At 40.8% G+C, this 25397-nt stretch overlaps 1 protein-coding gene across 1 annotated transcript in view; it reads right to left on the reverse strand.

Annotated features, from left to right (window-relative positions):
• DOCK2 (dedicator of cytokinesis 2) overlaps positions 1-25397 on the reverse strand; it is a 520353-nt gene that overhangs the window by 153764 nt on the left and 341192 nt on the right. Inside the window, exon 29 of the mRNA XM_019487133.2 lies at positions 24106-24200. Coding sequence (XP_019342678.1) covers positions 24106-24200 — 95 coding nt within the window. The remainder of the gene's footprint in view (positions 1-24105; positions 24201-25397) is intronic.

Genomic DNA, 25397 nt, shown 5'->3' on the forward strand with positions numbered 1-25397 from the left:
TTTGAAAATCCACTGAAGACTTGGAAAGCTTTGAAAACACAGGACCCTTTTCTGAAATCCTTACGCACTTCCCCTGGCAATGTCTGACATATATTAATCAGTAAACACATTGGTTTAAATCAGGGGTGGGCAAAATGTTGGATCCGGCTGGCAGCTGAACTCCACCTCCCAGCCTCCCCAGCCAAATCACTGCAGCAGTTTTCCATGCATCAACATGAGCCCTACTGTGCAGTATCTACTGTGCACTTAGTCTAACACCTGTATTTACAGGTACAAGCTAACTGTGTAGTAGACTAATTTACTGCACAGTACTTTATCAGCACAGTTATATGGTGATGCTTTACTGAGCAGTACATTAGTCTATTGTGCAGTACAGCATCTCACATAGACACACCCACAGGGAATCAGTTCCATGAAACCATGATTTTGAATGACCTTCGCTGTCCTGCTTTATGCAGATAATGCATTAATTCTGTCACAATCTCAAATAAGTTTTCAATGATTATTAGATGCCTTTCAGCAATATTGCAACTCAGATAGCACAGAAATCAATACAGCTAAAACCAAAGTAATGGTCTTTGGCAATGAAAGAAGGAAACAGGATTTTTTTTTTTTTTTTTTTTAACAAGGAAAGATATTAGAAGTGATGTCTTCCTTTAAATACCTTGAAATATATCTTAGCAAAAATCAGAGCTGGAATAAGCACACTGAAAATGTAAATGTTAGATCAAAACAAGCTTTGGGTGGAGTTTTTTCTTTCTACATTAAGACAGAAGAGTAGTTCTGGAGCATTAAGTGTCTATAGGTCCAAGGTAGATTCTATTTCATTGTACAGAGCAGAACTCTGGGGTGTTGACCCCTGTGGTCCACCTGAAAATTGAGGAGATTTTTTAAGGATACTTTTATCCTTACCTAATTCTATGTTGGGGGGGGGGGGGGTCATGTGCTCTGAAACTGGACTGATAAATGTAACAATTTGGCCAAATTAAAAACCCTAAATTATTAGATGAAAGTTAGATCTTTTACACTTATCAGTAGGGACACACCAAATTTATGATTTCACAGATTCCATGAATTCCAGCATTGTCCATGAGATCTACAAAAATCCATGAAATCCACAGGAAAAAAAATAGTAGGAAAGAAAATGCTGACTACTCAGAATAAGCCAACAGTCCTCAGTGTGCTGTAGCAGACCAGTGGGGAAGAGAAGCAGGGAAGGGGAACCAGAGGAAATGGGGGGCTGCCCACTCAAAGGGCTTGATGCAAGATGGCTGTCACCCCTGCCCCTCACTGCTGATTGGCTGCAAAGGATACCTGTCATGTAGTAAGGAGCAGGGCTACATGACAGATAGCACTTGCAGCCAATCAGTGGCAAGGGGTGGAGCCACATGACAGTTAGCCCTCCACAACCCATCAGTGAAGGGCAGGGCAAATGAGGCCCCTCAGCCAATTAGAGGCATGTGAAACTTGCTGTGTTCCACCTGCAAAATGACTGCCTAGGTCCATGTTCTCCCCACAAAATTGCGGGGAGGGAGGGCAGCTCCTGCAAGTTAGGTAGGTCCCTACCTATCAGATACCCCAAGAAGTGCATTTTAGAAACCTCTCTTCTCCCAAATAAACCCTGGTGTGGATGGTTAAGAACACTTATACTCTCTTCCAGATAAATGGCCTGGGAAATGTATTGAGAGTAACTGACACAATATATCCCTTGTATTTAAAATGGACATTCATTTAAGAATTAAGGATGCCAGCATGAAGATGGATATGCTCACAGTGAGACTGTCTTGAACTTCTTCTTTTTGAAAGATTAATAAAAACACTCCATTGGCCCAGAAACATATCTATGTGGTACAAAAATGCAAACAATGAGAAGCCATCACTAGATTGAGAGTCACACTAATGATATCTGCAGTTGTCATGGGCAGGTAGTGTTGGAATCCACATTTGGATTAATATGCTCTTGTGGGAAGAATGAGATTGAATACTTAAATCATCATTGGTGGTCTTCTATGTGTTTTGAAGAAATAAGAGGGAAATGCATCTCTCTATTAATGGGAAAAGCTAAATAGTGGGCTAATACAGAAAAAATAACATGGTTGCTTTCTAACACTTTGGAGCCTGCCTTACACACACAAAGAATAAGGACCAAAAAATCAAATAGACTTTTCCTGTCCTGTTTTATTGTTCATTGTTCCATTTTACCTCTTCTTTTACATCCTGATACATTTTATTTTGTTTTAATTTTGTGTAAATTGGCAGAATAGATAAGCTTATTGTATGCTTTTAGTAAAAAAAATATGTTTTATATATGATATTTTAAAATTTTATACATCATTTTTATTGTTCATTTTATTATACTACTTTGGCAGCATTGAATCTTCAGATTTGGATTCAGGCCAATCAAATTGGGACAGTAATGTGAATCAATGAATTGAATCACTGTCCCCCGAAATATGCCAAAAGAAAGATGGGAATGGGTGATTTCTTTGACACAACACAGCAAAAGGCAAAACACTGTGGTTTCTATGAAGGATTTTTTTGATTTACATGTAGTCTGCCACAGTGTAGACTCTAGTATTTACTAAAAGCAAGATTTTCAGCACAGCCTCTACTGTTTTCAAAGTAAATTCTCAAAACTATTTCTTGCATTGGGTGCATACTAGGTGCTGATTTCTTTTGCATATCTATCCCCTATAATGCTAAAAGCTAGGGCTGTGAGAAGCTTTGGTCTCTCATTCAATTCAGCAGCGATTTGACCCGATTCAGCACCTGAATCTCCAAATCCGAATTGAATCAGCAGACCCTTTAATCTCTCTGAATTAAATCAAAACCCTCTGAATCGATTCAGAGAGTCGATGATTCAGACACAGACACAGCTTTAAATGTTTTTTCTGCATGCTGCAAGGTACCAGATGGCTAGTGAATGCTGAGATGGTGGGACAGATGAAACATCCCATGGGTGTGGTGGTGGGGGGGGGTCTACAGCATGCTTGATGGTGGACCTAGAAGTGGACCAGAAGCACTTCTAGTCCACTTTTGGGTCCGCCACGAAGTGCATGGTGGACCCCCCCCCCCGTCACCCTCTGGCTTGATGACTCGTGCCTCCTGGGTCCGAGGAGGTGCACCCGGGGTCCCTCTGTGGCTGATCACTAAGCCAGGCTTGGCACGGTGGGGGGGGTCCACTGACAAGCACATGGCCCCCTGCCCCATACTCCTATGGGACGCTCCCACGCACCCCACCATCTCAGCGTTCACGAGCTGCGTCTGGTATATCGAGGTACATAGAAAAAACATTTAAAATTGTGTCTGATTGAATTGCTGATTCTTCAAATCAGCATTGAATCTTCAGATTTGGATTCAGCCAAATCAAATTGGGACAGTGATGTGAATCAACAAATCGAATTATTGTCCTCCGAAATGGGCTGAAACTGAATCCAAATCAAATACAGCCCATTTTGCACACCCCTACTAGAAACCTGATTAACTGAAAACATAAAAGTTCAAGGAGGCTGTCATAATGAGGTGGTGTGTCTAATTTGATTTGATAGGCATTTTCAATATTTTACCTTTATATTCTGTACCTCCCCATTCTACTCATTCCTCTTTTGTATGTTTCTACTAATTGTTTGAGTGCTAGGAATATCTGAGTGAACTACTTCCTAGAAACCACACAGTGACTCACTGATTATCAAAAGAAATTAGAGAATAACACACAGAAAGCCAGTATGCTAGATGGTCTAAATCAGGATAGATCATTTAATTCAAAAGTATTAGTTAAATATACACCAGTCAAAAAACTGGCCCACACTTTTCAGCTCTGACAAAAATGTAAACTGCTCCTTCTAACAGAAATACTTACAAAGAGACAAACTCAACACGGCTCCCCATTACTTTCTCTGCATTCTCACATGAAAAAGAGAAGATTTTGTCTCACAAAAAAGACAGGATGCTATTCTCTGATGGCTTTTGGATCAATCTATGGCTGATGATGCTGACGTTCATGTTTCAACACCCTCCGCAGTTTATCCCTGCTTCCATATTCACTGGAGGCAACATATTCCAGTGCGACAGGCATCAGCTTATGAGCCAAAAGATCCATATTCTAGTTCTAACCTAATCTGACCTGGCAATGTTACTTATCATAAGGCCTCTGTCTTTCTAATAATAATATTGGAATAGAGATTCTGATTTAATTTATAAAAAAATAATTATATATAGCATTTTGGGCTATTTGAAATTCCCTAAAAATAATTTTATAATGCATCTGGCAACCATTGATCCTTCTGGATCATGGTGTATGCACGAGAGGTCACCCAGACCTTTGATGCATATGCCTAAGCAGGATTTTTCTTTTGGAGCAATGGAGGTTGCCCAGACCTTCCATCCCTACTTTAGGCTACTGAGAAGGAATCCAAAAGCCAGACTGTGTAAAGATCTTTGGAACCTCCATGGCTGTATTTGTATGAGCATCTGGGAATTGAATCGAGGTCTCCTATGTGTGGCAGACAAGGAGTCTACCACTGAACCTAAGGAATCTACAACTGAACCACAAGGGACTTCAATTTCATAATATAATTTCACTTGAAATGTCACCAGAATTAAAATGAGTTGAACAAAAGTAAAACTAATGAGACAAAAATTCACTTAAATCCAGGGGCACAGAAAAATGGAAACATTTTATTCTACCCTGGAAAGCTCACTGCAAGACACTGGGTTTTGTAGTTTCTATTTATGCAGGTATTATTGCTAAAGAGTATAATGGTCCTGCTTTGAGCAGGGGGTTGGACTAGATGACCTCCTGAGATCCCTACCAATCCTAATTTTCTATCATTCTATATAATAAGAAATTAAATGTTCTTTAGTATTAGTTCCACATATTTTGACTAGAAGATTATATAAATACTTTCGTCATATGAAATAAAAAATAAATCCCGAATAGTACTCTAAAGCTAGCTATATGTACTTTGATTTTCAGAGAAAGGTATATAAAGGGTATGTATACAAAAAACCCCCCACAAGAAATGAATTCTATTTAGTATCCTGTTACTTAATTTTTACCCTGAAATATGTTTGAAAGCTACATATTTCTTTCCATTCAGGGAAAGCATTCTCTGTAATGCTACGAGTATAAAAGGTTACAGATGCATACAAATGTTTCTTTCTGTTTCATCTTTCCTCATTTTTGTTCACCTATGGTGCATACTACGAGATCCTTGATATACCTGACTTTGCTAGTTAACAAGAGAAGAAGAAATAAAAAGAATGTGCTGACTTGGCGCATTGGTAGCTTTCATTTTTCACCTTGAAGTACAGAGAGAACTGTGCTTAGGGACTCTATAAGCTTACTACCTCGCAGCATACATTGTAGTAGTACGGAAGAGGTGAGAGTGAATCAGCAAGTTATGCCTCAGTAGAAAGACAAGTATGCATAATAGGTCAAACAATTATACACATGATACCATTTTCTTTGTAAATAAAGATATTGTATGGAAACATAATTGGCATAATTTAGTATCCAAAAGACTGTGAGCACTATTGATATAAATCTGTTTACACAGTTTCTTGGAGACCTCCAAAATACAGTGTATGCATCACTGATCCAAGATACAGCATCAAAAAAGAGGAGCAGTGAAGCAGTTAGCAACTGATTAGATAAAAGTAAGAAAATTGCTTAATGGCATATAAAGCATTTATATGAAAAATAATGATACTGAATTTCTTTATGACAGTTTTGAGTCCTCTATGTAGTGAGGCATTTAGGTACACGTTTCTGTCAGTATAAATTGTTCACTACTATGCATTTATTTTTTAAACTTAAAAAACTGAAAAATAGTGTTTATTTCACTGGTCCTTGGGTACCTTATACCAATTAAAATAGCCAGTACAAAAAAAAAAATGTAATCTTCTAAAAACACCATACTACACTCCAAAGACTGTGTTCCTACTGTTAGAATTACCCAAATGTAAGTCAAAGACCTAGCCAAAATGTCTGCATTCTGTTTTCCAGCTTTCTGAACACAGCAAACTGATAAGCCATTTCCAGCAGTGTTCTCTCTGCAAAGGGAATATTTTTTGTCAGTCCATAATAAGTTGAATCCCAGCAACATATCAAAGTCAAAGAGCAGGATGTTTGTTAGCAGGATCCTGAGGGTTTTAAATTAAAAAACCCAAAATGATAACCATAGAACAGAATAGGCAACCAATGTGAAGACATGGGCATAATATATAACAACTCCTACCATTCTAGAGATGGTCTGCTGCATGCTACTTGGGTTTCTAGTAAATAGATGTTCAAATAACAAAGGGGATTATGGGTGCTGTATAAGATCTGAAAGAAGCTAAGATGGATAGGTGGCAATATTTTATGCTGCTAGGAGGCAAAGACTATTTCTTTGCCTCCTGGCAGCATAGATTGAGTCTGTGTGAAAAAAGAGCCCCAAAACAAATAATGTTGGGAGAAGCATCATGTGCCATAGCTCTGTCCAAGGCCCTGGAGACCCTTCACAGACATTATACTTAAAACATAATTAACTGGTTAATCGTGTCTTAAATAGTGAACTGGCCCCATGTTCAAGCAATTAATTGTGTGATAAAATGAGGAGTAAGCTAGGACTGGCTGGAACCCCAGTCAGCTAATTGGGGCTTCCAGTCAGGGGAGTGCACCAATCAGTTTAGGGGGCCTTGTAAGGCTCACATATGCTCCAGAGATTAGGTACTCGTCACATGTTTGATTAAAGGGATGATAAGAACCAGCCACAATGTTATTATATAAAATGTGTGAAATAACTTTGAAGCTTATTCCTCATTTTATCATGCCATTAATTTATTGAACATGTGGACAGATCACTTGTATCGGTAAAATTGTAATGTTTGTATCTGGCCTTAATGTCTTAAATGTACAGTAACATTCATCAGGAGACCAGGAGCAACAGAACAACAGTCTTAATGGCTAGGGACACAAGTTGCACATCAACTGGTATAAGTGATCAGAAACCAGATCAAATCTCTAACACAACAGAAGTTCAGTGCACATAAGCTGCTTTCAAAATGGCCAAAACCAGTTTATGATAAAGTTGGATGAATGTAGTATCAGACTTAACTGATTTCGTTTAAATTGATTATTGAACTTCCCAGATCTACTCCAGATTCAAGTTAACTCACAGTCCCCAAACATCCCAGGATGCTTTGCACCTGCCCCACAAACCCCTCTTGTAAGGGTGGGCAGGCTAGCCTTGAACTAAATTGTCTGCCCCAGCCAAGCAGGGAGGCATGCTCTCGAGCCCCTCGCCTTCTGGCCTAAGCCACTGCAGGCACGTGGCTACATTTTTAAAAATCAAAAGTGAATGTCTGTTCACTTGCTGATCAGTTCAATCTATGCATTTTAAACTAATCTGTGAAGATTGAATAGATTCAGCCTTGGGCTTTTTGACTGTCTGTACTTAGCCAATGTGACTCACAAGCAATTATACTTGCAAAACCTGGACATAAACCTCCTATAGAATACAGAGGGGGAAAAACCATTCTCAACAATTGATCTCAGTCCCTTTGTCCTCTTCTAAATATTCAGATTTAGAAATTTCTCAATTCAGGGAACCTGGAAGATCAGAGAATAAGCAGTGTCCAGATTCAATGCAAAGGAAACACAGATCTGAATGTCATCTACATATTGATAACACCACGGACCAAAATGTCTCCAGGTGAGTTACAAACATACTTTGAATGGAAGGAGTAATAAGAGAGACTTCTGAAAAATTAGTGACTGTACACAGGTATAGAATGATGTAATATATTTCCAAATTTAGCACTTATCTTCATGTATGTGAAACCATAGAGGCCAAATAACTCCTCAGTTCCACCTCCCAAGTGATGAGCAGTGCTTCCATGAACAGTGTTACCTGCATACTCACAATGAAGACACTGCATATAATACTGATTGTTAGAATGTGTGATGCCATAACTCTCAAAACCGTTCACCAGAGATTGCGTTTCTTGAGACACAACTGGCAAACTTGCAACTTTAGGGCATGAGAGTATGCTCATTAATTTAAAAATATCTGAGGAAATCCTACTCTATTTCTAATTGCATCCAACTTTACAAGATAATTCAACATGACAGTTGAAGCACATTTTCTTAATTAACTAAATTGAGTAATACAAAATCTATGCGAGAATATCTTTCCTTTTTTTCAACATTGTAGAATTAAAGCTTATACACAAAGATGGTTAGAAAAAAAACCTGTTCATAGACAAACTATTATAGAGTTCCCTGTGGACTTCATCACTTGGTTGCCTAGTGCCTTCTCCCAATGCTTAGTGGTAACAAGCATCATCAGAGTGAAATTTACAGAATTCCAATCAGTTTCCTGTCAGTTATTTCCCTCTCATGCTATCAAACATCTTGTTGGTCTGTCTGCTAGCAGTGCTATCTGGAAAAGCTGTGAGTTGCAGATACTGGCACTACATAGGAGAAAGGAAATTAAAAAAAAAAAGACCCATGCAGAAGCAGGGGTAGGGAAATGGCAATACAAACCACTGCCTCTCACATTAGCTAGAAGTCTTTGGAAAAAAAGATTGAAGAATCAGATACTTCCAGAAAACTGGAGGAGGTAGGGAGGAAGAGAACAGGTAGACAACTGCATTGTATGTGGAGCCATTAAGCAGGAGCCAGGGACAGTACTGTGGTAGGAACCCACAAAAATTTAACTTCTCAAGTGCTCCTTAAATGGTGGGTTCTGAGACTTTTCACTACAGTCCTCAGATTTCTTCTGAACTAGACAATTGAGTTCTGTAAGATACCTGCCAAATTTTTCAAGTCCTGAATTCATGCAATCCACCATTTTCACAAGAGGGATGTTCTAGTAGAATAAATGGAATGCAAATTTTGCCCACTTTCTGGAAGGTGTTTAAGAACTACATCATCACCATCACTACTCGGCTCCTGAAAACATTCCCTTCACAATGCTTATAAGCTGTTATCTGTAAGGCCTGCATGAGAAAAAATGACAAAGTGATATGAAATGCATATTCTTTAGTTTTTAAGGCCACTTGCAATAATAGGGCAAAATGGCATTTCAGAAAAAAATTAATTTGTGACACATCTGACGCTGAAATTGTATAAACCCACCTTCAAATAGAAAGGGTTAAGATTATGACTGTACGCAGTGGGAAGTAAGAGTACTTAATAAAATACCTCTGTTTCCTCAATTCTGGGAATGTTTCTTTCACTAGTCATCTGTACCTATTGTTTACGCTGCTTTTTGCAAAATCATTTTGCAAAGTGCTGCAATATGTCATAAGCCATTATATGAAAATGCCTTTTGGACCCCTTGGAAAATTGAAGCACTCCAGAAAAACAATTGGAATTTCTGTCCATTCTGTCTATTTAGAACAGTTAAAGGCTTTTTGTGGAAAATCAGATCATTGGGAAGAAAAAACTATTGAACATTAGCTTAATAATAGAGTATGTGATATGCTGGACTTTACAACTCTGTTTTTGACTACTTTATGTTCAATTTAAAAACTCCTTCAATCACACATTAATCACCTAACTTTAGTTCTATGTTTTTAAATAAATATAAAGTATATCTTCTGCTATTACTATTTATTGCAAAAGCATCAATAAAAGGACAAGGAATAGTGGCAATTTAAAAAAATCCCACTATTTTCACAAGTAAAATCTAAGATTATAGTACCTGAAGGATTAGAAGGCCAAGCAGATTCTTTTCAAGTATGCTTCCATCATGTCTAGCCAGATTCACTATTTCCCCCACATAAGAAGGGTGACCATAATTATTTCAGGAAAATCCTGGATGGAGAGTGGAGGGGAACTGGTGGGGGGGAGGTGGCATACACGCATGTGCCCATGCGTGCACACAGAGATACACACATGTGCTAGGGCAGTAAGTAGCAAAAGGCAGGGCCAGAGCAGGTGCTGGCTTAGTGCACAAGGAGCCTTTGTCATCAGAGCTGGGGCTGCGGGCTTGGACCAAGATGCACTAGCGAGTGCGATGCCTTTTTCACCATGGCTACAGGCTGAGACTGGGACCAGGCCAGCTGCATCACAGCTCTGAAGTAGAGAGCCCTGCCCAGCCTGGCCACACCCCAGCTTTAACCAGGGAGTGGGGTGTAAGGCCAAGGTGGGCTGTGCCCATCTGTCTGAGGGGCACATGGCCAGGATGCAACTCCAGGTGCCAGGATGGGGCCAGAGCCGCAAGTCAGACTCAGCCTGTGCAGCATCCCTCACTTGGCTGGTGCTCTGTCCCTAGCCCCAGCCCACAACCCTGGTGAGAAAGGTATCGTGCTCCCCAGCATGTTCCAGCCCCAGCTCCAGTGACAAAGGCACAATGCTCCTCAGTGTTCCTGATACCTGCACCAGCCCTGCTTGCTGCTGCGGGCACACGCACACACACAGGAACAGCTCCCAGGAACAGGGCTGGAAGAAACACATACATATCCTGACCCTATGGCTCCCAAGTCCTCACCAGTCTGGGACTTCTGCTTAAATTTTCTCCAATGTCCAGGACACTGAGACAGTCCTAGATTTTGTAGGCTATTCTGGCCAATCCAGGACATATAGTTACCCTACACATAAGTCACTTTAATTTGTACATGTCTATATCTTTATTGCACAGAAACTATAACCATCACCCTCTCACATCAGCCTGCCCCACAAAGAAAACTTACTAACGTTATTTCCAGTCTGGATGACAAGCTTTAAGATGCATGCTTAACAGGTGTTTGTGTAGAAAGGTCCACTGATCTGGCTTATGAATGTTGAATACTGAAGAAAAAAAATAAGATGACGACCCAGGAATCAACGTGCATGGGTAAAAGGACCTAAGGACCCAGGAATCAACCTGGAGTGTTGCAAAAAGATTAGGCAACACCATTCTTAGCCACAAATCTTGTAATCTTGTAATAATTGTAGCGATTCATTTTTGTGTAAAATTACATATACTTTGCCTACCTCTAAAACAATGTATATTTCCAAAAATTATAAAGTGCTAGAAATGATGTGTATTTAATAGGATAAAAAGTCTTAGCAAAAATTAAAAATATAAATATCATTTTTCTCATTACATTATAATTATGAAAATCAAGGGCTCTACCCTCCACTGTCTTAGACTTTTTTCACTCTATTACCACTATACAATGTGTTTAAATGACTGCACAGGTTATAAAGAAGTAGAGAATCAAATCCAAGCAGTTTTATAGGGCTATTTTGCTTTGTACATGAAGAATAGGCTATTTGTTAAATGGTTGCTCATAGTTACCAACCCATTTTCTCAGCAGGCTTAATCTGTACAAAAGCATTTAAAAATATATATTTTTCGTACTTTGTGCGAGCTAGAATATTTAAACATTTTATACATGTGCTGCTCACCCTTCAATGCAATGCAAATATGTTGTACAAAAAAGGCTTGGGAAAAATACAATGAAATATAACATTTTCGTGGTTTATTCATTATTTTTTAAACTAAAACTATAACTAAGCACACCTTACAATAAATAAATAAAATTAAGAGCTTCTAATAGGTGTGCAAATTCTTCATTAGTATAATCTTTAAAGCAGCAAACCAGCTTTAACTCTTGGGACCAGATTAACATTCAGTAAAAAACTTCTATAAATATTCTACTACTTTTGTCAATATTATCAAGTAATCTTGTTGATTAACCATCTCAATTTTACCAGGCCTTCTTTTGCCTCCAACCTACAATATTTGGTATAACTACCTGCCATGATAAATAATTTGTGTAGTCAATAACGTTTTATCATTTGTGACTACTAAGACTATTATAAATGAACTAGAACAACAACAGCAACAACCAAATATCTTGTAGATGATACAACTTTCATTTCAGATAAATAAAATAAAAACTATCTATAGGAGTTTATTAAAACTCTTCCACAGATCATGGGAAACATCCCTGAATGCACTGAATCACTGTATGGAAATTATTACCATAAAGCAAATTGAAATATAGTTGTAGACGATAAAAAAAATCACATTAAAGAATTATACATATGCACTTACATGTGCTTACATGAGCATATTTCTATGAATGTACATCATATGTATAGATGGTTCTTGCTTACACACCCTATATACATTACACATAAAGCATGATTAACCAGTCACTTCACTCCTTAAGTTGCGACATAGCTACACGTTCAACCAATTAATGATGTGATAAAACAAGCAATAAAGCTACAAATTTATTCCGCAAAAAATGTGGAATAACTTTGTAGTGTATTCGAATCATGCCCTTAATTAAGCATGTAGCCAAGTGTTCCCCTGTGGCTAGAAGCCCCATCAACACCCTGCTGCCAGCCCCACAGCTGACAATCCTTGCAGTGATGGCAGCATTACAGGAGTTGCAACGCTGCAAGCCTTATCTGGTACAGGACTTGCAGTGCAGAGAACACTGCCCCCCTTTGCAAACTTTGTGGGATGCAAGGTTCACATCATCAGCTGTGGGGCTCACAGCAATTGTAGCTGTACCAGTCTGGTCGCATGTAAGTGCTCTCTAGATGCTTTAGAGCACACACCCGGTGCTGGCTGTAGGGTGTGTTCCTGAGGCCTGGGCATTTGGCCGCATTCACCCCAAGGGAGGCCTCGATACTCACCTGCCATGACTTGATCTTTTTCTTCAGTGGTGGGGCGCCTTCTTGCAGTTCCTCGTGGACCAGGTGCTGCCCTTAGTGGGCATTCTTGGAGCTCCACCTCCCCTATACCCCAGCCATGCACCAGGCCTCAGGATGGCCAGATGATGGATCGCCGGCCTTCCTGTCCCTTGATGTCATCACCTGCCCTTCCATCTCCCTGCCCATCTCTTGGCATCCCTCCACACTGGATGACTACGGGATGTGGGACCGTCCTCATCACTGCATCTAGCCTTCTCTTGAAGCGTAGTGGTCTGCTGCACTGCCTCACCTCTGCTTTGACCCAAGAGGTTTCTTGAAGCCCCTCTCCCTGGTTTGGGGCTCTGTGCAACTTCCAAAACACATATTAAGAAAAAAAGAAGAAAGGAATACTTGGGGCATGAGGCCTCAGCCCACCCCACTCACAGGTCCAGCATCTGCAGCTCTCAGGGTCCCTCGATGCCATCCTCCTTTGGCCGGCTGTCCTGCTGAGATGGAGTGATGCTTCTTTTAATGGAGGCAGGACCCCTCCTGTGGGTCTCTGTCCGGCTCCCTGCCGAGCTGCTGACACGGCCTTATGCAGCCCAGGAAGCAGCCTTGTCTTCTGGCTGCTGTGTTGCTGTTCTCCCCTCCATTTCCTCACTGCCAGCTTTTAAATCAGCCAGGCAGAGATTTTTGATGACGTCATCCACTGATGCTGCTCCCAGCCGGCAATAAAAACGGCTGACAAACCACGCGGGTGGTTCATCTCAGCGCAGCTCGACTGGCTCTGCTTTTCCTGAAAATAGTAAGTATGCCCTGTTTTCAGGGCTTTTCATTTTCTTCTTCAGATGGGTCAGTCCTGCCTCTGGTCCTGCCATAGGAGGGTGCTCCAGGGCCTCTGCTTCAATTCCCCTGGGACAGTAGTGTTCTCCCTATTGTGAGCCTCGTGCTGCATGAGCCTCGCAGAAGTGACAGGATTATCTCCACAACCCCTACTGTCAGCCCTATATCCAAGGAAGATCACACTGGGGGCAGCATTCTTGGCGCTACTCCTGCTGTGAGCCCCCCAACCCATATCAGCTGTGCGGTTCACAATAGGGGCAGCATGGAGAACACTACCCCTGCTATGAGCCCTGTCAGCCTCCTCAATCCTGCCCATCTTCTGCCATGAACATACAAGAAAGCAAAGCACTGGACTGGTGGAAATCACTGACTAACCCCTGAGAACTGGGGTTTGTCCACGTGCTGAGAATAGCTTTTGATAACAACTGTCTTTACTGGTGCTGAGAGAACATGTCCTTCATTTCAGTTTGTTTCAGTAGCTCAGTTCAATTTCAGTTCATTCCCAGTACACAAAAAGATTGAAAAAGCAAGAAAACTTGTTGTCTTCCTCAATCTATGAATAAAACTGAAGTATGAGAGGATGAGATCTAATAATTCCATAATCTTGATAACCAAAAATGATTAGTCTAATTCCCTTACTACAGAGTATGCCCAAACTTTAAATTCCAATCGTTACATACTTTTTCCCTTGTTCAACCAGCACATTTAAAGTAGTTTTACCTAAATAATAAAAAACAATTTTAAATGCTATTTTGGTACATTTTCAGTTGGATTCCAAATCCCACCCAAATCCACAAAAATATTAATAAAAATGCATCATTCACAATTTTAACAGAATAAAAATGTAAAAAATTATATAATTTAAATAAACATGCATAGATATAGTACATTGTTATAATTAGCTAAATATGTGTCAAATTAAGGTCAATACTTTTAAGGATTATCCATCAATATTTCTTTCTGTATGAAAAAAATAAGACGTAAAAATATAAAAAAACAAGATTAAAATTGTTTACATTTTTATTAAAATTTGGGTTTTGGGGTTTTTTTCTTTCCAATTCCCAGACCCATCTACATGACTAAATGTGTAATGTACACTTCCATTCTTCAAACTATTCTTCTGGCTTTCCCATGTTTAATTACTTAAATTAAAACACTTTCCTATTGTTAAAACACTCTTCTTGCAGCTCCTCTTCCATTCTCTCCTCTTTGTCTAATTAATTCAAAGCTTTCATGTATGAAAATATATATTTGCTACTACCTCATGAAAATATACTGCATTCTCTTGATCTTTGTATCTCTATCTAGGATGACAGTGGGAAACCAGTCAAAGGGGCCCACACAACAGGAACAGCTTTTAGCCAGAGGCAGGATCTACTTTGTATAACTGCTTCTATCTTTCCCCCAACTATACACACTCTGATTTTAGGTTCATATGGTGAAATACAAGTTAGAGCACCACAAATATTAGTTCACAGGCAGCTAACACTTTCCCTGTTGGATGAAAAAGAGCAGAGAGAACAAAAAAGCATTCTGCTATTGGCTAGACCAGCATTTCTCAACCAGGGGGTCGCAACTCAAAAGTGGGTCGCAAGAATATTTGAAAGGGTCCCAAGCAGGTCACCAGGAAAAATCATGAAAGCATGGGTTTCCCCTTGCAGGATGAAAGCATTCCAGCCTGCAAGTGGCTACTTGGGATGACTGGAGACAGCAGGTACACATGTTCAAATGCACATGGCCAGCATAGAGTGAGATTGGGTCATGGGAGCATCCCAAGCCACTGGATGCAGATAAGTATGGGGAGCAGGGGATGGGGGTCCAGGGGACTTTCTGAAGGACTAGGGGAGGGGTGGTGCACACACGTGTGTGTGGTGTGTAGTATGTTTGCTCACATACGTATGCTGCCAGTGCTGGACATGTTGGCAGAGCACGGGGCTGCGGCAGGGCAGGGGAAGCAGGTGCCTGGCCCTTCAGTGGGGGAAGGAGACAGGGGTGGTCCTTCACATTGGGGAGCTGTGTGCCTGGACTGTCAGTATGGGGCCAGAGCCCATACATGCAGGGGCCCACATTCACTGCTCATGCTCTGGCCCAAGCAGTACGAAGGCAGATGGGAGCCCCTTCCAGCAGAGCTGGTGTGGGGGAAAGGGGGAGGTGGGGAACTGTGGATTGGGAGTGAGGGGCACCAGCATCGCCCTGGGAGCAGGGGAATGTAGCTTGGAGCTTAGGGGCACCAGCAGGGCTAAGGGGTTGTGGCTGGGGGATAAGGGGAACCAGCAAGGCCAGGAGGGGGGCACAGGGGACTGTGGGCTAGGCACCAGCAGAGCCAGGGGGGTGTGAGTCAGGACAAGCCATTAGTCTTGGCAAATGGGTTCTAATATAAAAAAGGTTGAGAACTACTGGGCTAGACTATTCAATACATTTTTCCTACAGATATACTTGTCTTTTTTGTAAATTCAGAAAAGGGACATGGGTAAAACATCCCCTTGCAGGTTAAAAAAGAGGTATGTAAATAATGTACTGCACGATGTAGTGAGGTTCTGCATCTAAGCCGTCACTGAGCTAAGAGATTTATTTTATTAAAAATTAAAAAGAAAGAGAAAGAAAGCTCTCTCAAAGATTTTCCTTTGCTCTCTCTTTAACTTGGGATAATTTGTATTTTTAAAAGATAGACCAAGAAATGAAATTGACCAATGTTTTCTTAAACTGTAAGAACAGATTAAATAGTTCTAAAATTTAACATAAATTAACAGTTTTAGTTGTGGATACCCCAAACCTTGTAGCACTAAGCATCTGCAAGTGAAACTGACTTTAACTAATTTTCATTAGCCAAGCACAGGGAGTGATAACATACACAAGGAGTCTAAATAGCACCAAGTGAATTTAAATAATTTAAAACATTATTAGTAGCATTAGTAAATGAAAACTGATTTTTAACCTGACCCTTTAAAAAAAAAAAAATTTCATGCTACCAGTTCATGGAAGTGTAACAATGTGTACTAAGCCTTTCTAGATCAAATTGGTCAGCAGAATTATGAGTCATTAGGGGGCATTAGGGAGAAAATGTGTAATATCACAAGTGAATTTCTAATGTCAACAATTGATGCAAAGTAAATATTGGGTGATCTCTAAAGGACTGTGCTCTGAGCAAGGATCGACATAATTGTCATTTCTCTATAGATTTTTTTAAAATGCTGTTTTTATTAAGAATGCAAGCTGACATGGCTTTCTAGCTGTGTGGAGCAGTTTAGATGTGAAAAATTTGACATGCCTGAAAACAAGCAAGGGATCGTTAAACTAGCAACATATTAAAACTACATTATTTCGATTAATCTCCTGTACATAAAAAGCAATTGCTGTAGGAGGAGCATGAGGATACCAACAAACTTTAAACGAAATTAGATATTTTTTTTCTTATGGAATAAAACCTGCCTCAGAAAGCAAAATACCTAGGTAGAAGGAGTTGTACCTGGCATATTACTTGAAATCAACCCTGAAATGATCAGTTAGAACAGGGGTGGGCAAAATGCAGCCCGGGGGCCAGATGCAGCCCGCCAGGCCATTCTATCTGGACCATGGGGCCCCTAAAAAATTTAGAAAATTAATATTTATCTGTCCTGGGCTGCCTGTCATGTGGCCCTCGATGCCTTGCCAAAACTTAGTAAGCGGCCCTCCAACCAAAATAACTGCCCGCCCCTGAGTTAGAACCTTCCTAACCAAGAAATTTGTTCTACCAGTCATGTCAGAAGAGCAGGTTTAGGTGGTTTAGCAGATTTAATGTTTATGTAAACATTAAACCATGTGTGTATGTCCATGTTCTAGGGCTGTATGAAATTTTCATGAGTATTTCGTTTCAAACTGTTTTGAGACATTTCAAGCTCAAAATAACGAAATCGAAACAAAACAAAGGGCTTTGAAACAGCTTCGAAATGAAATGAGGGCACTCAAAATGTTTCGAGAGTTTCAAAGCAACCTGCTGGTGGGAGGCAGGGGAGAACCAGGGATACACTACAAGCAGCTCCGCCAGCCCCACGGAGATCAGCCTGGTGGCAGGAGGCAGGGGAAAGCCAGTGGTGAAACCATTCTGAATGCAGCCTTGGCTCTGACGCAGCCCTGGCCAGTGGCTCTCCCACACCTCCTGCTGCCAGGCAGCTCTGTGGAGCTGCAAAGCCTCCCACCACCAGGCTGTGCTCACCAGGGCTGTGCTCTGACAGGCTCTGCCACTGGTTCTCCTGCCATCTCCCACCACTGGGCTGAGCTCCATGACACTGGCCAAGCTGCTTAGAGTGCAGCCCTGGCTCTGAGCACAGCCCTGGTGAGTACAGCCTGATGGCCGTAGGCTCCGCAGCACCACAGAGCTGAGCCTTGTGGTGGAAGACAGGGGAGAGCCACTGGCCAGGGCTGTGCTCAGAGCTGGGGCTGCACTCTGAGAGGCTCCACCACTGGCTCTCCACTGCCAGGCTCAGTTCTGTGGGGTTGCGGAGCCTCCAGCCACTGGGCTGTGCTTACCAGGGCTGCGCTCTGAGCGGCTCTGCCAGCCCCATGGAGTTCAGCCCAGTGGTGGGAGGTAGAGGGAGAGCCAGTGATGGAGCTGCTCAGAGTGCAGCCCTGGCTAGTGGCTCTCCCCTGCCTCCTGTTGCCAGGCTCAGCTCCATGGGGCTGGCAGAGCTGCTCAGAGTGCAGCCCAGTGGCGGGAGGCAGAGGAGAGCTAGGGCTGTGCTCCAACCAGCTCTGCCAGCCCCATGGAGCTCAACCTGCCCTCCCAGCACTGCCAGACTCCTCCTGGAGTTGCGGGCCCCCAGATCTGCATGTGAGATGACAGGAGTCTGCCACTGCTGTCTGGGGCCAGTGGTAGCACCAGTCTTCCCAGCGCCAGGTGCAGGGTGCACCCAGCACCGGGCCCAGGTGACAGCAGCAGCCTCCTGTCATCCTGAGTGCAGATCCAGGGGCCCACACCTCTGAGAGGAGTCCATCACAACCCCACAGCTCTCTTGGGGGTGCAGGCCCCCAGATCTGCGTGCAGGATGACAGGAAGCTGCCACTGCTGGCAAGTGACATGGGTTTTGCTTGTCAGCACCTTAAGGTTCAGTCTTCCAGAAACTCCTGCACCTAACTCCTTGAAACTTGGCAGGCTTCATGCTCTTAAAAGGGGCTATCATTCCTGCAATTTTCACCCAAGTCAGGCAAGAAATGACAAAGTTATAGACATTTTCATGATTCCCTATTATAGCCTATGGGCAAAACAGTTTTGATGAAATGAAACAGAACAGTGCTTTGAAATGAAACACTGTCCCTTTGAAATGGTGAAACAGAAGTTGAAATGAAATGCTGCTGTTTCGCACGTTCCTTCCATGTTCACACATGAAAGAGAAAGAGAAGCAAGGTCAAGATCTCTCTCGCATCTCACTACCATCACCAGAAACTATCATTGATTACAAAAATGACATAAACAAACCTTTTGCTTGTTTTTGGTCTCACTCCATGACTTATGCTTTTAGCAATCCAGTGGTTCAGCTTCAACAGAAGGGATAGTTTCCCTTACTCAGCCTATTCTGCAGCCTGGTGTTTAAAGCTCTCCCCTGGGAAATGGAGATGTTGGCATTTTTAGACATGCTCTGGGAGGCGTCAGGGGCAGGTGCTTTAATTAGAGAGCACTTTTAATTAACAGCGCTTGAGTGCCATGTGTGTTAGAATCCCTGCACTGAAAAATGGTGGTTGGGTGCTTTGAACTAAAGCTCATAGAACAAGCTTTAGTTCAATGCACCCCAGCCCCATTTTTTGCCACGGGGATGCTAATACATGTGATGCCAGAGTCTGCTGGAGCACATTTATTTCCATGCTGAAGCAGACTTGATTAATCGAATCTGCTCCAATACATTGGATTTCCAGAGCGTCAGAGCTGGCTCCCTGCATGTGTATAGGAGCCTGTTGATTCACATTCCCTCAGGAAAAGCCTAGGAAGTGTCCTGTGCAAGTGCTCCAGCAGTAACCTATTGGAAAATATGATTTTGCAGTATTTAAGCAGTGCCTAGTTACCTCCCAATATCAGTTTGATTTGCAATAGAGCTTAGATTCAATTAAGGTGTGCCTAAGTGTTCTACCTGAATCACTCAAAGAGAAGATCTCTACATTTTGCTAGACTTCAGTCCAGTTATATAATGGAAACATCAAAGACTGCACCAAATATGGAAGATAATAACAGTTTTTCTCTCAACTGTAAGGTAGTGAATGATTATGTTAAAAGATCTTCTAATATATGTTGGAACAAGCTGTCATATGGTTGATGGTGCCTTCAGTGTTTCATCATCATCATTTTCTGTTCTTTGTTCCAGGACTACCCAAAAGCTGATTGAATCCCATCCTAGTTTAGGACACATGCTATAGTAACCCTTATTATAATCAAACATACCACTGCCAGGCAACAGAAGGAGAACATCCATTCACCCATTACTAGATGGAGAAGTTGGTGGATAACATGAGACAAGACAATCTACTGTCTATCCTGAGAAAACCAAGATGAGATTAGGTAGACTACTCCTCCACTGTAAGACAAACACCATCTGTCTTTCATACATCATTCCCCTTCTCACCTAATTTGAGCTCCTGTAAATGCCTTTTTCTAACACTATTACATTTGTAAGCATGCTCTTCTTCACTATATAGGACTGGCAACATGTCTGTGTATGACATCTAGAATAACCGAGAAAAAATTCAGATTTTTTTGTACTTCATAGTCAAGTTTTCTACTTAGGTAGGCTTTCCTGAGCTGCCTGTTACACTTTAAACAGTTGTATTAACTTTGGTGCATGGTGTTTCTTGATGCACTGTTATACCTCTAGTTTCAGCAACAGTCATAATATAGGCCATTTGCAGATGCATAACTGTGAAATCAATACTACTGTAACAATTATAATTTGGGTATGTAAATTATAATAATTTTGAAGGTCTGAGGGCCCAGGCTGCATGTTTAAATAAATGTTATTCACACAAACATTTATTAGAGTGCTATTTCCTAATCCAAGTATATGAAATATTCCAGTAAAAAACCAAGGTAAGTTATGATTTGTTCCAAAAAAAGATTTTTTTTTCCATGAGGTAAATTAATCTGAAAGTAATGAGGCATGTCATGCATTTAATGTTACAAATGTGCACTTTCCTAACACAACTGATTTATTTTTTTACAGCAATTCTATTCACAGTAAGTGCCTATTTGAATGAGAAATAGATGCATGATCAGTCCATTATTCTATATCTAATGCAAGGAGCACAAGAATGAAGGCATCCTATGGAAATATTGCATTTTCCTTCTCCCTTTCCCTCACCCCCCAAAAAACCAAATTAAAATTATCATAAAGTCAGCTTATAGACTGCCTATATGCTCATCCCAGAAAATATGTCAAAGGCCTTACACACCATGAAGCATAAAGGAACACTATTACAGTTGTTCCAAGCCACCAATAAATTGATTGTACATTTAAGGAACCAATATCCTCCAGGTCTTGAGCAAGGAAATTTTAAAGAAACATATCTATTAGCAATGGCATTTATAAAAATTCAGGTATCACCACCAGCTGTCATCCTAATGGTTATTCAACTGAGACATGACAATTATTCCAGCAATTGGCAGGAGGAACTTATCTCTTTTAATGGCATTTTAAATAAAACACTTTTCCAAAGATAAAACAGATACTAGGCTTGTATTTTGTAAGATTAATTTATACCACATGTGATGTACCATTCTTGTGGTGTATATATCCTGTAGCTACTATGCTATGCAGCCTTTTGAAACTCACATTATAAAGTTTGCAATTTAAAATATTAATTATGGAATCCCATAAATAGATAGCTACAATATCATAATGCCAACAAATAATTATTTAGTTAGTTTCCACTGCTCTGTGAAGACATTAAGTCAAGGCTTCTAGGTACAAGCTAGCTCTAGAAAGTAGAACTGCATAGATATTTCAAATATTGCACCTCTATAGACTTTATATTCGCCTCCATTGATTGGTAGAATGGTGGGGGCAGGACAAATCCTTGCAAATATCCTAAAGGGAAAAGTGGGTCATGTAAAGTGGAAAGTTGGTCATATCTATGTTTGTTTTTTTCTTTTTACAGGTGTTACCAACTCCTCCAAAAAAACCTTCCCAAGGGACCAAACAATAAGTGTGTCTGTAGATGTGTGGGAAGGCTGCTCTGACATGCCATAATTACAGCATGTCTGAGCTGACTTGATTAATCGAATCTGCGGGAGTGTGCTAACTAGTGCACCTCCAGCAGCTTCTGCACCTCATGTATCATCTTTCCCACACTTCAAAATGTCAGCAGGGGTGCTTAAACTACAGCTTGCTCAATGACCTTTAGTTAAAGTACTCCTGCCACCATTTTGAAATGTGGGGACACTGATACTTGAGACACTGTGGATGCTTTAATTAGAGTGGCTCTTGGAGCTGCTCTAATTAAAGCACTGCCCCCACCTTTGGACCACGTGTAAACACACCCTAAGTTCCTACTTACACGGACAAGTGACCAGGGGGTTAATTAATGTTGCATTAGAGCAACACTGCATTTCACTTACATGACTAGTTAAGCCTCTTGGCATAACTGCTATTCTCTCAATTTTCAACAAAAGATCCAGTCCTAATCATTAGCCCATCATAGTTACTGAAGGACAGTGGCTGCCTATACAAGTGCTTGGAGATGGGGGGGAGGGGGGAAGGGGAGTTGGAGCATTTTAATTAGAGCAGTTCCTGGGCAGCCGCTCTAATTAAAATGCTTCACTGTCACATGTATTAAGCTCCATGCATTTTAAAATGGCTGTAGTATGCTTTATCTACACCTCATTAAATGAGGTTTAGTTAAAGTGCTCCACAGCCATTTTAAAATGCATGGGGGCTTAACAGACATGATGCTGCAGCAACGCTACAAAGCTGTAATTAGAATGCCAATGAGCAAATATATGGGCAGCCAGTAGTGTGACCAGCTAGTGCCAGCTTCTAAAGGCAATGGGTTGTGTTTTATTAAGGAAAGAAGCACTCCCTTCCTCCTTCAAATAAGTAATATTTCAACCACTGCTGAAGAACTCTACTCTTGATACATTAGATCTAACCAACTACAGTACTCAGTATCAATATCAAGTCTCTCTCACTTGCATTGGTGCACAAGGATCTGTTCTCTTTCTAATCCTATTCAACAGTTGCACATAGCTATTTAGGTTAAGTTGTATGATGACATGAACATAAGTTCCATTATTATATACATGACACAGATCTCTACCAATCTGTTACCACATATGACCCTTCTATGCCAACAGGATGAACTTGTGAGATCAGCTTATAGCTAGAAACCATTGGAGGTTTGGAACTCAACATGAACAAAATGTGATTTGTGCTTATAGGAGCAGAAACCGTTTCAGGAGTTTGCAGCCACAACAGTTTTCCTTTGTTTAAAGCTACTCACACAATATCACTGATTGAATCTGTAGTTTAGAAGTGCTCCTAGATAATGCTAACCCCTTGCACACATCAAACACTATTTTATACTCCAGCTAAGTAGCTTTATCTTTTCTTTAGTTATATAAACCTTCATTTGTTACCAACCTATATTGCAGCTGCAGCATACCTGGACATAAAGCCATCTAATTTTAGGAAACACTTTCTGAGCAACTATGAACATATCAGATCTGTCCTCTGTTCTACACTATCTTCTCACAGAATATCAAATGAAGTTCGGAGTTTCGGTGCTCGGTAGCCTGGGTCTAGCAAATCATAAATACAACCAAGAGCTCTAGGACAGAGACTGTGATTAACAATTCCACACTTCTGGCACAACAAAACTTTCTACCATAAGGTAAATCTTGCTTGCATTTCTCAGAGACAACTTTCTCAAGGACTGGTATACACTATTCTCCTCCAAAGCAGAGGATAGATAAAATAAACCACATAGGATGGGGACACTAATGGAAGGGATATAAAGAAAGAGTGTCACAGAGTGCCCCACAGTGGGGACTTGCTTGGGACAAAGCCATTCAAGATCAGTGATGCTAAAGGTCTATCTTGTCTTTCCTGCACATACCCAGCCCTAGCACTTAACTCTTCAGTCTCTATGCAAAGGCAACATAACATGACACGACATGACATGACAACAACCTAAGCATAGTTCACATTGAAATATCACAATAAAACCCATAATCCATCACAAGGGGTGTATAAGAAACTACACAGATCATACATAGACAATTTCTTTTCATGCACTTGGGTGAGATGGTCTTAGGGGGCCCCGGGGGGGGGGGGGGGGGGGACGGGCATGGAAATCCTAGAGTTCTTTACTATGTTGATCCCTATCTACTAGAAACTCATTTCTTATTGCACTGTTGTTCTCAAAGTGGATTACTAATGCAGACACTATAGCTAGTTTCTATAAATTTTCTATGCATGCCAGTTTTTTTCAGGTGATATCAAGCCTCTTGCTATAGACTAAAATGAAATGATACATTTATCTTATAGAGAAACAGAAAACATTTTTGTGTTAAGACATGAAATAAAGTGCTCAGTTCACTATCACAAAAGAGCTTTTGAAGAGATTGGAATTATTTAAATTGTTTCTATAAAGGTAACTGTTGACTTTTGGACCACATTTACCTGTTCTGCACCATGCTCATTGCCATCCAGTCTGAAGGGTAAACATTCTTTCCTATGAGATCTTTAAACATTATAAATGTTTCCATCAAAAAGTCCTAGAACAACAAAATACAAGACATCTGTGATTTTATATCCTGTAGACTTCATATGCCAAAACTGACACTCTGCTGTGTGTAAAGCACTATGTGAGGGCACCATCCTACTCACAATTACATCAATGGCAAAGTTCCCAATGACATTGAGCGCAGCAAGATTAGAAAGTCCTGTAAAACAGCAGTTGTAGGCTAGAAATTATTGCACACTAAGCTGTCTAATAAAGATAAGCTATAGGTAAATGGGTGAATAAACAAGTAATTGTAAAAACTATACCACATTTACTGAAATACAAGATGAGATTTTCTCCCACATTATACCATATGTAATCAAATATACAATGAGGTTTCTTCCCCAATCAGCATGCAGGGAAAAGCCCTTTATCTTATATTTTCATGCAAGAAAACCTCATTTAATACACTGAATACATTGTCTATCATTAAACTGCTACCAAAAGCATCATGTACTCAGTAATGGAAACCAACTATGAAGCTGATTAAATGCAGCCAACATTAAGTATAACTATAAAATACACAGTCCATACTGGGCAAACATAAGGATAGGAACTTTTTTTTTTTTTTTTTGCTGGTTAAAAAAAACACAGGTAGATGTTCCCTCCACAGGGAACTGAAACCAAGCCTAGAGGTACTGCAATACCAGGAAAGCACCAAAAGGGCCAGGGGTAACCCTGATACCTTCCCCTTGGTGCCAAAAATGCTTAAATCTTAGCAAAAAGAGCAAGATGCTGATGGGAACATTTAAACATTTTTTAAGGAAAGTTTTTCATGTTTTAAGTCAATTCAGCCAAATCAATTCCAAATCCATGAGTCATTCAAGAACCATATGTGGCCCTACTACTGGCAACCATCTTCCACCCCCACCTAGGGCTTCAAATGCTTCCAAATCATTTGGCAGGCATCCTATGTGCACACCCAGGCTTGGGGTTCGCATGCCCCTGAGTTTCACTTGCCTTCAGCCATATGGTCACAGCTAGGGAAAAATTTCCCATTTCCATAAAGTGGGTGTAAAGCCAAGTTCTTCTCACTAGAAATGAAAATGGGAGGTTAACTATACTTTACCTCCGTGGGTATTAACCCTTGCCAGAAAAGTGGTTAGCCCCAGCAACTAGGAAAACCACTTTAGTGGTCATGGTTTTGCCCTGATGACAACATAACACAAGGATAGGTTAGTGCAGGCCC

Source organism: Alligator mississippiensis, chromosome 9, assembly GCF_030867095.1.
Source record: "Alligator mississippiensis isolate rAllMis1 chromosome 9, rAllMis1, whole genome shotgun sequence".
NCBI lineage: Eukaryota > Metazoa > Chordata > Crocodylia > Alligatoridae > Alligator > Alligator mississippiensis.